General features: G+C 38.0%; 1 protein-coding gene across 2 annotated transcripts in view; it reads left to right on the top strand.

Annotated features, from left to right (window-relative positions):
• The window catches only part of LOC145693606 (uncharacterized), a 64,448-nt gene that overhangs the window by 15,604 nt on the left and 36,613 nt on the right, over window positions 1-12,231 (top strand). For both annotated transcript variants that reach the window (XM_081769745.1, XM_081769746.1), the window contains exon 4: window positions 5,734-5,866. In XM_081769745.1, the coding sequence (XP_081625871.1) occupies window positions 5,734-5,866 (133 nt within the window). The remainder of the gene's footprint in view (window positions 1-5,733; window positions 5,867-12,231) is intronic.

The raw sequence follows: 12,231 nt of genomic DNA on the forward strand, positions 1-12,231 counted from the left end.
ATACCAGGGCAGTTAAAACATTTCCGGAATATTGTTGTAATTTTGTCATTTATAATGTAATCACAATCAATATTGTACAGTACGGTCCTTAGTTGTCTACCTAGGTAATTATGAATTTGAAAAAAAAAAATGAAATGAAATCTTTAAGTTTTACGTCCTACAGTTATGCCGGTTAGGCTAAAGGAGACGGTGATGATGAGAGATGAGTGAAATGGTGGAATGAAGAAAGTAGGAGGAAACGAGAGAACCCCGAGAAAACTCACGAGCACGGTGTTTGTCCACCACAAAGTCCACACGGCGCGAGCTGGGATCGAATCAGGGACTCCAATCACTGGAGGTGAACGCTCTACCACTGAACCACCGCGCCCCCCCTATTTATGAATTTGAGAAGTGTGAACAGGTCATAACAGGCAGTGTATGGCAGAAGCGAAGTTGAACGGAGGGGTGTGTTTGGAGATTAGTTGGCGCAATGTCGCTGTTCGAGTAACGCTCAAACATCTAGTACATGTGCAAATCGGAGAAATTGCTTCAGAGATTTTGCTAGCCTTAACCCTTGTCCGGGCAAGCTATTTTTGTGACGTAGACGGCAACTGGGGCCTTACCAACTCGATATGTTGATGACTATAACTTCGACTAAAGATAGAAGAAATCAGAATTTTATGTTATCGAAATATTTATGGTTATTGAGAAATTCGAAAAAAAAAAAAAAAAAATGAAGCTACTGGGCGGAACGTGGGAGGCCTCGCTTGCCCGGATAAGGGTTAAAACAGTTTAAGGTGACAATGTTTTAAGGAAAAATTGGCCTCAAAGGTAACCATTTCGCCACCGTAGAAGACATCAAAATCAGACATGATGACTAAAAGGGGGTTCCAAAACTTAGGAAGATACCAAATGATTAATAAAAATGGTTAATTAAATATTTAGAGTTAGGTTTGGCAGATGATTTCAGAAACCGTATTTTACGCTGTTGTATTACAGCATGAGAGGCGGGTTTTGATTTCTTTTTTATAGAAGTAAAGTAAAAGAACCCTAATTTACCTCAAGATGCTTAGTTACAATTTTATTTACACCATGTATATAATGCGATTATTTGCACAATATTTACGTTACAAGTTACTAATATGATTTTAGCTAGGAAACTTACTACGATGGCTCAGTTTTTTTTTTTAAGGAGGTAGTTAAACTTACAGGTAAATGTAGAAACCTCTCACCCAAAGTCCGTGGTTTTTTCCTTTCCACATGGCTAACTGAAAATCACTCTTGACGTTTCGGCTGCCTCCGTGATTTTTTCCTTTTTCCCCCTCTGTCAGCCTAAATCCCATTATATTGCCCAATTTTATCAGTCTTTTAACTTCACATTAAAGATTTGATTATTTTTTTTTCAATTAAAAAGTCTTATTACCTTCTATATCCATTGTCCCTTAGGACAAGTCGGTATAACCAAAAAACATATTAATGGTTTCTCTTTTTTTTTTCTCATTAAATCTGTTTTTAACACACAAAATAGGACTTTTGTCAGTGTTTCCAGCAATAGGAGGAGCAGTGGAGCCAGTGTGTGTGTGTGTGTATTAGGGTGTCTATCGGTCACGAAATCAGAAAATAGTCATGAAAGTCACGAAAAAGTCACGAAATTTAGCTTTTGGGTCACGATTTTTTTTAAACTGTACAAATGTAGGTACAGATTGGAAAATTTTGTTCTATAAAACGTCAAAATTCACCACCAAAAATGTCTATGGTCGGGTTTAGACGCTACCAAATCGCAAGCAAAGTATGTTTCTATCGCATGGATGAAAATTCTGCCTAATTCTCACCCAAATTCGCTCTTCAAAATGTTAGAAAATTTTATGATTTGGTAAAGAAAAGGTCACGAAAAAGTCACGAAATTTCATTTTGGAATTTTAGTAGACACCCTGTGTATTCCGAAGATGCCTATTTTGAAGGCGATTAAGGAAATATGTACTTATATTGTGACAACAAAGAGCTTAACAATGTTCCGGGAAACTTTTTGAATGTCCTGGTATCTCAGGTCGTTACGAAAACTATTTAAAGTAAATCGACAACTTCACTTCCATTTCTTTTACTAGCGTTAAAAACAAATCTTTCTTTCTTTCTTTCCGTGCATCTTTGAACCAAGTTTAGATATTCACAACACACAAATACAATTTATTGAAATGTAGTATTGGCTCTGTGCCACGAGAAAACTCTGTACACAGCGGGGAGACGGGGTAAAGAATGCAAAAAGAACGACTCTTTTTTCAGAACCTGGGGGTGAAGAATGGTTTATGCTTGGCCTTTCTGTGTGGGAAGGATGACGTATCAAGGGTTGCCAGCAAGGTGCAGTGAATTTACAGTATATTGACCTTCGAAAATTTGCACGAGAAAAGTACCAATCGTGAACCAGAATCATATTTTCAAATAATGAGAGAGGTTTTATTTTATTTTATTTAATTTTGTTTTGGTACAGTGTTCTTTACTTAGGTAATTCAGAAACTATGCATTTCTCAAGTAAGTGAACATAGTAGTCGAAACTAACTGATATTGAACAAATAAATAAATCAGTCAACAAAACTCTTTGTATCGTTTTCCAACAATACCAAGCTTGCAGATGAAAGTCAGCTCTATCTATCACGACTCTGGAACTCACTAAAGAAATAATAAACACTTCTGACCAGAGTATATACACTTGTTTATTAAAAACTAAATTACAGTGTAACGGTTTCGACAACTTAACGTTGTCTTCATCAGACACTAACTCTGCCTGATGAAGACAACGTTAAGTTGTCGAAACCGTTACACTGTAATTTAGTTTTTAATAAACAAGTGTATATACTCTGGTCAGAAGTGTTTATTAATTCTTTAATGAAAGTCAGGCTGTTAGAAAACTTTTAAAAGAGACACGCTATTAGAAATTTAGTAGTTGTTTACTGCCGCAGTAAGTTGTTAGTTCAACATATTAGTATTTGTGGTGTGTCAGTTGTGGAATTAGTATTATAGTTTGTGTTTTATTTGTTCTTGCTTTTATTATCGCTATTGTTAATTGTTGATTTGTTGTCATTGCTGAGATTTTTTAATCATTGTGTTTTTGTTTAATAATTTGCGTGTGTTACAAATCTGTGCAAGAACGGGAAGAAAGACAAAATAATGCACAGGGAAAGGAGGGAAATTATTAAGGTTATCAACTTCTGTAACCAAGAAACTAAAAGTAAGCAATGCATTGTCCCTCGTGCAGCAATTGCAACAATACTTCTGTGTCTGCAATTAACAAGATCCACAAAGAATCAGATTAAAGAAACACGAGGCTACTGCAGAACAAACTGTTATCTCCTGGGAAACAGGAAAAGTACTGTTTCATTCAGGAATTGGTTCGAAGATATTACCCCAAAGGGTGAGATTCCTCTCCCTAGAAATTATTAAAGACTAGAAATGAACGTATGTAACACTTAGCAATTTTTCCACGAATGTAAAAGTACCCCGTTTCCTCAGAAGTATTTTTTTTTTTTTTTTTTATAAAGAAACTGCAAAAGTAATCATTTTTTAAGTTGACTTCTATTCTAAGATATGTATCAGTGAATATCTCCTCACCAAAATGTATTAAGTGGTTCTAGGTTAAGTGCAACAATATTTGCTACTGGTATGTTTTCTTTTGCCATATCTGAAGAATCGCTCATAACGTTGCAACCCTGAATCTATTTATGAGTAAAGCATGTTCATCACACGTTGTCTTGTGCCCGAATGAAACGGCCTTCCCCGTGCCAGTGAAATCGACAGCGTGGACACATTGATACAACTACGTCACAGTTTTCCTCGTGACGCGCGGACAGTACACAAATTTCAGAAAAAAAAAAAAAAAAAAAAAAAAAAAAACTATAGATCCTTGATCATGTAAAGGGACCACCCACACCAGAGGTTATCGCATTCAAATGCTTGTTCTAATTTCCGTTCTCGTTTATTCATGCTTGTAGGAGTTTAAAAGACTAACACTTACTATTGTAACCATCATTATTTAAAATCAACTTAAATTTTAAATAGTAACATCTTTACATCTGCTAAAGCATATCAGGTCCAATAGGAAACTACATACTTAGATACCCATTTTGAAACTGATGTGAATAAATGTCTAGTTTTATATTCAGATTTTTACTGTATTGTTATAGTAACAAAGGGTGTTTTCTGACTAGTTGAAGAGTTCTTCAAAGTTCACTCTTAAGTCATGATTTTCAGGTCGCACATCACTTGGAAAGGTCATTGGAAAAAATTATCTGGAATTTAGGTAGCTCCATAATTTATGGGATTCGAAATGAATCAATCTCAAACTTACATGCCACAGGTAAGAATAACGGGGAATATCAAGGCGATTTAGAATGATTTCAGTTGTTATATTCTTATTGGTTCTGTATTTATACTCGCACGTTTTGTAGCATCCAGAATTCGCCGTAGCTTTACACCGTGTGCGTGGGTTTTCTCGCGGTTCTCCCGTTTCCTCCCACTTTCTTCATTCCACCATTTCATTCATCACTTACCATCACCGTCTTCTTTAGCCTAACCGGCATAACCGTGGGACGTAAACTCAAATATTTCATTTTTCGTCGTAGCTTTAGTTTGCAAAATTAGATTCTTTCGTCTTACACTGACTAATGCGCAAAGAAATAGTTTCTCAGAATTAGACTTTTCTTTCCTTAGTAGTGCAGAAAGCTGAGTGAATTTCCTTATTATCTCCATCAAATGATTCGAGTCTTCTTTGACAATGGCTTGTTCCATTAATTTCGACCCATATTGAAACATATATTCTCATAATACAGATTCAGTGTCACAAGCAGTGGCGGATCCAAGGGGGGGGGGGCTATAGCCCCCCTTCCCATTTGACGCTCAGGTATACACTGGATAAAATGGGCTTCAATCCTGCTTTACACTGGATAAAATGGCGAACTATTGTTTAGCCCCTCCTTTGATCATATCCTGGATCCGCCACTGGTCACAAGAATAGTTTTAATCTCTGACCTTATACCTCTGTTACAACAGTCAATGGTAGAATTTGCAACCATTTCCGGTTTCAGTGCTGATTTCTATAAAGTAATAATTGTAACAGACATTGAGAAACTGTTTTTCATATCGCCCCCAGAAAGCAGAAAGCAAGGTGCTAAGCGCCAAACTGCAAATTTCTCAGGAGACCATAAAAACGAATGAAATACTAATTAATTCCGATTCTTTCATTCTTCTATAGAATTCAGTTTTCACCTCAGACCTTTCATGTTGTCTCCTGCCACTTGTCTCCTTTCTGCCAACATTAAACATGAAATGGAAAGTCAGGATATGCACTTAGTTGGAAATCAAGGAGAATGGCGCTTAGCACCTTTCTGCTTCCCGGTGGCGATATGTATTCAGCGTCTGTAGAAGTTTCGTCCCTGATACTATCCTTCTGTTACGATCGGAAATCATACATTTACTATTTCCTGTTTCAGAATTGAATTCACGTACTTGAGAAGACTGTTATAGCTTTTACAACGTGAGACAAAACGTGCTTGTTTTATTTTTCATCCTCTGTTTACTAACCATGACCAAGTCTCCAGAGAAGAGCTGAAGGAAAGCTAGGCATCTACAATCGTTATCAGGAATCAGAATAAAGTGTATGTAAAATGATTAGCAAAATAGCTATGCGTGCTGTGAATTCAAATAATAAAGTTTTACAAAATAACCTTGAACCTATACTTAAGTAAGGAAGAATGTTCTTTACAGGCTCTCAAATTGTTGCTGCGAAGTACAGTACAACGAGACGAAGAATAGCAGAAGTGTCGTACGTTGGATTTACATACAGCTTTGGAGTATTTTGCGGAAAATGGTACACGCATCATTTCGTTCCGAATTCTGGGTATGTATTCGACTATCTTATTACTCACTTGAGAATATTTAACAAAATCATAGCATTGTTATTTTCTTAAAATTTGTAATACAGGGTGGTCCAAAAGTATAGGAACATCATGATAAGTGGTAAACACTGCAAAATATAATCAAAGTAACAATGAGATGGAGAATAGGAATGGGGGAAATGTTTGTGGACACATTACAGTGAGGAGCGCCATCTTGAATTTTACACTTCTGTCTTAAATGGAAACCATAGCATGTGGTATGTCATTTTAATTGCTGATTTTAGTAGAAATTGAATGGCACTGTTATTTTTGCTCCGTCACTAACAGTTACGAAGTTATTATTGTTTCTTTGTTCTTCGATGCAGCTGACTTAGTAGCAGAAGATGGCTTTAATGCATGCATTGCACATTGAGATCGTGTGAAAACATTTGACGCATCCGCAGATGTTCCCGTCAAAGTGATGGTGTGGTGTGGTATGAGGGTGATTCACGTTGAGGATCCATTCTTCATCGACGGAACCCTCACAGCCATGGATTATCGGCACATAGAAGACGACATTTTTGCCTTCACTGCTGGGAATCATAACTTCGTAATAGTTAGCGCTGGAGCAAAAATAACAGTGTCATTAAGTTTCTACGAAAATTTATTATTAAATGACATATCACACACTATGGTTTTCATTCAAGACAATTCCGTAAAATTCAAGAAGGTGGACGGGACGTCATTGCGATGTGTCCTCAAACATTTTCCTTTGTTCCTGTTCCCCAGCTACATTGTTATATTTTGCAGCATTTAGCACTTATTGGGGTGATTGCCAGGGTTTGCCCAAGTGGGCCCAGCCCGAAAAAACCCACTTTAAAACCCACCTGGGTTTTTGACCTATTTGTTAGTATATTATTGGTACAACTAAGGTGATTACATTGTAAGTTATTTTTATCAGATTTTAGACTTTCCTTGGGCGAATTAGAGGCTTTCACGTTAAGGTATACAACAACATTCAACATAAGACCTTTATAAAGTTCTGAATGCATTAAATGAATAATAATAATTAAAAAAAAAAAAAAAAAAAAAAAAAAAAAGCTTGAGATAGTTAAAGAACAAATTAATGTATGAATTAGCTTATAGTCTATTTGAAGTAAAATAAGCAATTTAGTACTTTTGGGCCTGAGTGTCCCACGTCTCCGTACATTTAGTTGGGACAGGGAAATGTCCCGTATTTTAACTCCGTTCCATTTCTGCTATCAATATCAGCTTATTCGAAAAGCAGGGCTCATAGCGAGTCACTTTTTTAACTAAAAGTTACTTTTTTTCGTTGGTTACTAAAAGTTAATTTTTTCAGATTTGTCACTAAAAGTTACTTTTTTGGGAGGTAAATTGACTTTTTCGTGTGATTTATGTTTTGCATTGGCAGTTTTCTAAGAAAAATATTATAAAAATAAATGGAAAAAGCCAGAAACTTGTTACTCATTACTCTTCTGAAAGCTTCAGTACTTGCTGCCACATGTGAAACAGTCAGCTTTATTCTCACTTCAGCTTTTATTCTTTCTAAAGCACAGTGGATGGTTGGTGGATGCTTAAGCTCTCAAGGTGGGGTTGAGAACCCTTCTGTGTTTATTCTTTCTTCTATCATAATAGTCTTTAGTTTTTTCTCGTAATAGTTAACGCTGTGGTTCATCATGTTCGTCTTGTGTTATCAGGGTGCCTATCGGTCACGAAAGTCACGAAATTTAGCTTTTGGGTCACGATTTTTTTTTTTTTTTTTTTTTTTTTTTTTTATCTGTACAAATGTAAGTACAGATTGGAAAATTTTATTCTATAAAACGTCAAAATTTACCACCAAAATTTCTATGGTCGGCTTTAGACGCTACCAAATTGCATGCAAACCACACTTCTATCGCATGGATGAAAATTCGACCTAATTCGCACCCAAATTCACTCTTGAGAGTGTTGCGAAATTTTATGATTTTGGTAAAGAAAAAGTCACGAAATTTCATTATGCATCTTGTATGTTCTTAAGAGTAGGTATGATTGTGAATATTTCACGGCTTTCAGAACTCTGCTAAGTTAAAGATAATGTCTGGGATGAAGAAATTCGGAAGTAGCCCAGAACTGGTTCCACTTACTTAAAAGCTTCTTACATCTGCTAAGTCTGCTTACCGTAACTAGAAAGCATACTTAGAAAACCTAAGAAAGTAGGAAGCTCAAAAACAAGAAGTAAAGAAGAAAAGATGAAACAAAACAACAAATAAGGGGAGAGGTGATGGAGAAATTGACAGATGAAAAAAGGGGCATGATGAGATTTTGGTCACTTTTTCGTGTGCTTTTGGACACTTTTCAACTATTTACAAGAGACCAGACCACTATGAGCCCTGGAAAAGTGAAAAACAAAAAATTCTGACATTGGCTGGGAATCCTGTAGTTAGTGAATGAACAGTACGCTGTTGCATGTAACAGTTTCGAGGAAGTTATTACATCACCCTGTTCGACTTGATAGCGAGCGAAATTTGCAAAGCTACTTTTCTACATTTACAAACACAGGGAAGATGACTAACCTTTTCTTCAGCAACACATTAGATAAGTTAGCAAGAATTATAATCTTTTTCAGAGGATAGGGGCACAAAATTATGCTTTGGTCCAGGTCTTAGAAAAATGTAAATCTGGTGCTGACAATTACACGAGGGAGAAAAATCGGCTTTTCATCAGATTAAACTGACGAACGAACGTAATTTTGGCAAATACAGCCATGTAAATAAATATTGCTAAACGCGCAAAGAATATTGATGTTAGATTGTACCACTGATTTAAATAATTTGCATATTGTTTTCCTGTAAAGCATTTTTATAGCACATCTTAAGTTTTTAGGCATCTTCAGTCTGTACAATTCATTGCAGGGTACGAACAGAGAAAAGCAGCTGCTGCTTAGTGAACTTTCACCTATTCTTGAAAAAAAAAAATAATAAATTAAATTAAATAAAATGAAATCGTTTAGTTTTAGTCTCACGGTTATGCCTGCTATGCTCAAGCTGATGGTGATGATGAGAAATGAATGAAATGACGGAATGAAGAAAGTGGGAGGAAACGTGAGAATCCCGAGAAAACCCACGCACAAGGTGTTTGTCCACCACAAAGCTCACTTGGCGCGATCTGGGATCGAACTAGGAACCCCATGCACTAGAGGTGAAAGCTCTACCACTGAGCCACCGCGGCCTATTGTACTTTTGTTCATAACAGACTACAGTTCTTTGCATTGTGTGGAAAGTTGAGGGAAAGGGGGGGGGGATCTGAGGTGTCCCGTATTCTCATGGAGAAAATATGGCAATTTTATTTACGCTGAAAGATGTTAATTTCATGTAAGACATTTTAAAACGTAACGTTTATTTATTTCATACAACATAAATTGTATCTTTGTTTTAAATTAATAGACCCCTTTTGGTATTCATATTTGGCGAACGTCAGTCAGGCTTCTGGATGACTTGATCTACATTTGTTCGTTTGTCTGCCGAGCTCCTTCATGGCTATGCAGTTAGTGTACGCGTCTTCGGCGTGAGACCCGGGTTTGCTTCCCGGAGGGAGCTCATGTGGTTCGGATTCCACGTTAATCAGTAGGTCCCGTCTCATATAGCCTCGCTACTGAAAGGGACGTTAAACATAAAATCAACTCAACTCGTTTGTTTGCCTCTATCACACACACTACAGGGTTCAACTTTCGGTCTTTTAAGTTCACCATTCACTAGTTACTGTCCGTCCGCCTTTGCCTGAAATACCTTTGGACATTTTATTTCTCCTTATAAAATTTTCAGAGTACAAGCACGAGACACTCTAAATTACCTGTATAGATTTTGGCGGCATACCTACGTAAATATCAAAATGGCGGCCATTTTTTCAAAACAGCTAGCATCCACGCTACGAAGCGCAATTTTCAGTCTTTTAAGTTGAAATTTTGACGGTGGAAGCACGAGATATGATAAATTTGCTGTATAGATTTTCTCGGCGATCGAATGTAAATAAAATTTCAAAATGGCGGCCATTTTTTTCAAAACAGCAGTGAGTAAAAAATTGTTGTAAGTTGTGACAATGACAATCTTGAAATATAAATCACATTTTAACACTTTTACCCCAAAGACATTGAAATATTTCGAAAAAACCCGATTAAACCCGAAAAAAAAACAATTAAACCCGAAAATACCCGAACAAACCCATATGGGCCCAGGTGGGTTGGGCTTTTTCAAAAAAGCCCGGGTTTTTTCAAACCCTAGTGATTGCACATTTTTAGACCACCTTGTATATTTATGTAATATATAATTTACTTGAAGAAATATTTTTTGCGTTTTTGTGCATTGTTTTCTTGTGCAGCACTCTGAAGTTATGAAGGGATCGTGGTAGCTCAGTGGTTGAGCACTCATCTCTAGCGTGTGAGGTCCCTGCTCCAGTCTCAGCTCCCGCCAAATGGGCTTTGAAGTGGACAAACAGAATATGCATGGGTTTTCTTGAGGTTCTCCCATTTGTTTTCACTTTCGCCATTCCTTCATTATCATCACAAGCTTCCTCAGCCTCTGTGCATAATCGTGGAATGTTAAACTTAAAGAAAAAATTAAAGAAATAAACAAAGTTTTAAAGGACAAGATTTACTCTAAGATCAAACCATCACAATGCAGGTCGTTCTCACTACGCTGTCTCGCCTCCAAGAGAACTGAGAGAACAGGACTGCGCTGTCCGCTGGTATTAGGAAATACAGGGTCAGTCCTTAAAGTAGTAGGACTGAGTCAATTAAAAATAAGATATTGACTGAAATAACACTTACGCTTAATATTCTTCGAAATATAATCCTCCTACATGCACGCACCGCTGCCAGCGGGATTTCCAGTTTTCATACGCTTCCTGGAAGGCGGAAACGAATGCTGTTCAGCTGCCTCGTCACGGTCTGTTGTAATGCTTCCACCGAGCTGTGATGATGCCCTTTCAGGGTGGTTTTGAGGCGGGGGAAGAGGAAAAAGTCTGGTGGAGTAAGGTCGGGACTGTAGGGTGGCTGAGGCAAGGTTGCAATGTTATGTTGGGCCAGATACGCTACCACTCGGAAGGCTGTGTGGCTCGGCGCATTGTCATGATGCAGTCGCCAGGAGTTGGCGATGGCTGGGCGGACGCGGACGATGCGTTTCCTCAGCCGTTCCAGGACCTGGAGATAAAAAACTGCATTGACAATCTGTCCGTGTGGAACAAATTCCCTGTGGATCACTCCTTGTGAATCGAAAAAGCAAATGAGCATGCTTTTCACTTTTGATTTCTTCATGCGCGCCTTTTTGGGGTGTGGGGAATTTCGGGTGTGCCATTCCGCGCTTTGACGTTTGGTCGCAGGGTCATACTCAAACGTCCACGTCTCGTCCTCAGTCACCACATTGTCTAACAAGTTTGGATTTTCACTCACTTCTTCGAGAAGGTCCTGGCAGATCCGTTTGCGAACGTCCTTTTGCTCGCCTGTCAGCACTCGCGGCACCAACTTTGCACAAATTTTCATTTGCAATTGTTCGTGCACAATTGTGTGAACTTGGGTTTTAGCAATGCCAAGTTCATCGGCAATCAATGCGAACAGTTAATCTTCGGTCACTGTCCAGCAAATTCTTCACTCTTGCAACATTTTCCTCCGTTTTGGAGCGCGAAGGTCGTCCTGACCTTGCAGCGTCTTCAACTTCTTCTCTCCCCTCCCTAAACAGCTTGTGCCACTCAAACACACTCGATCTTCCAATGGCGTTATCACCGTACGCCGTCTTGATCATTTCATGAGTCTCTTTCCCAGTTTTACCGAGCTTCACGCAAAATTTGATGGCGTAACGCTGTTCCAAAAGATTGGCCATGACGTAGTGTGACGAGGGTCACTCGCAGAAGTTACGTTGACGAGCGATCTTTACCCTGCTATGGCTGGCAGCCGACTGGCGCTGCTTTCTGTCTTTTCTTAGACCTACCTCAACCAACAACAGGTGGAGTAACTGCCGTCAGTCTGTAAAAAGAAAAGAAAAAAATCAGTCCTACTACTTTAAGGACTGACCCTGTATGATTGCAGGAGCAATCAGGAAAAGCAATCTGTGGGAGATATAGTTTTAGATTTTCCGTATTAACCCCACCTCCCCGTCGTAATAGACAAAAAGCTTTTGACCGCGATTTGCACAAGATGATTCTAATGCTGTTAATTATTCGTAGTATGCATCGGAGTGAAAAAACCGGTAATTAGTTGGCAACGATGGTAATCAGAAAGATCATATGATAACTAGGATTGGACCTTGGAAATATTTGATGAGGAACACTATTCCTTACTCTTATAAGACAGAGGTCAAATACGACATAACACTTTAAAATATAAACTTAACTAAGTTAA

Source organism: Thermobia domestica, chromosome 8 (assembly GCF_964235325.1).
Source record: "Thermobia domestica chromosome 8, izTheDome1.hap1.1, whole genome shotgun sequence".
Classification (NCBI taxonomy): domain Eukaryota; kingdom Metazoa; phylum Arthropoda; class Insecta; order Zygentoma; family Lepismatidae; genus Thermobia; species Thermobia domestica.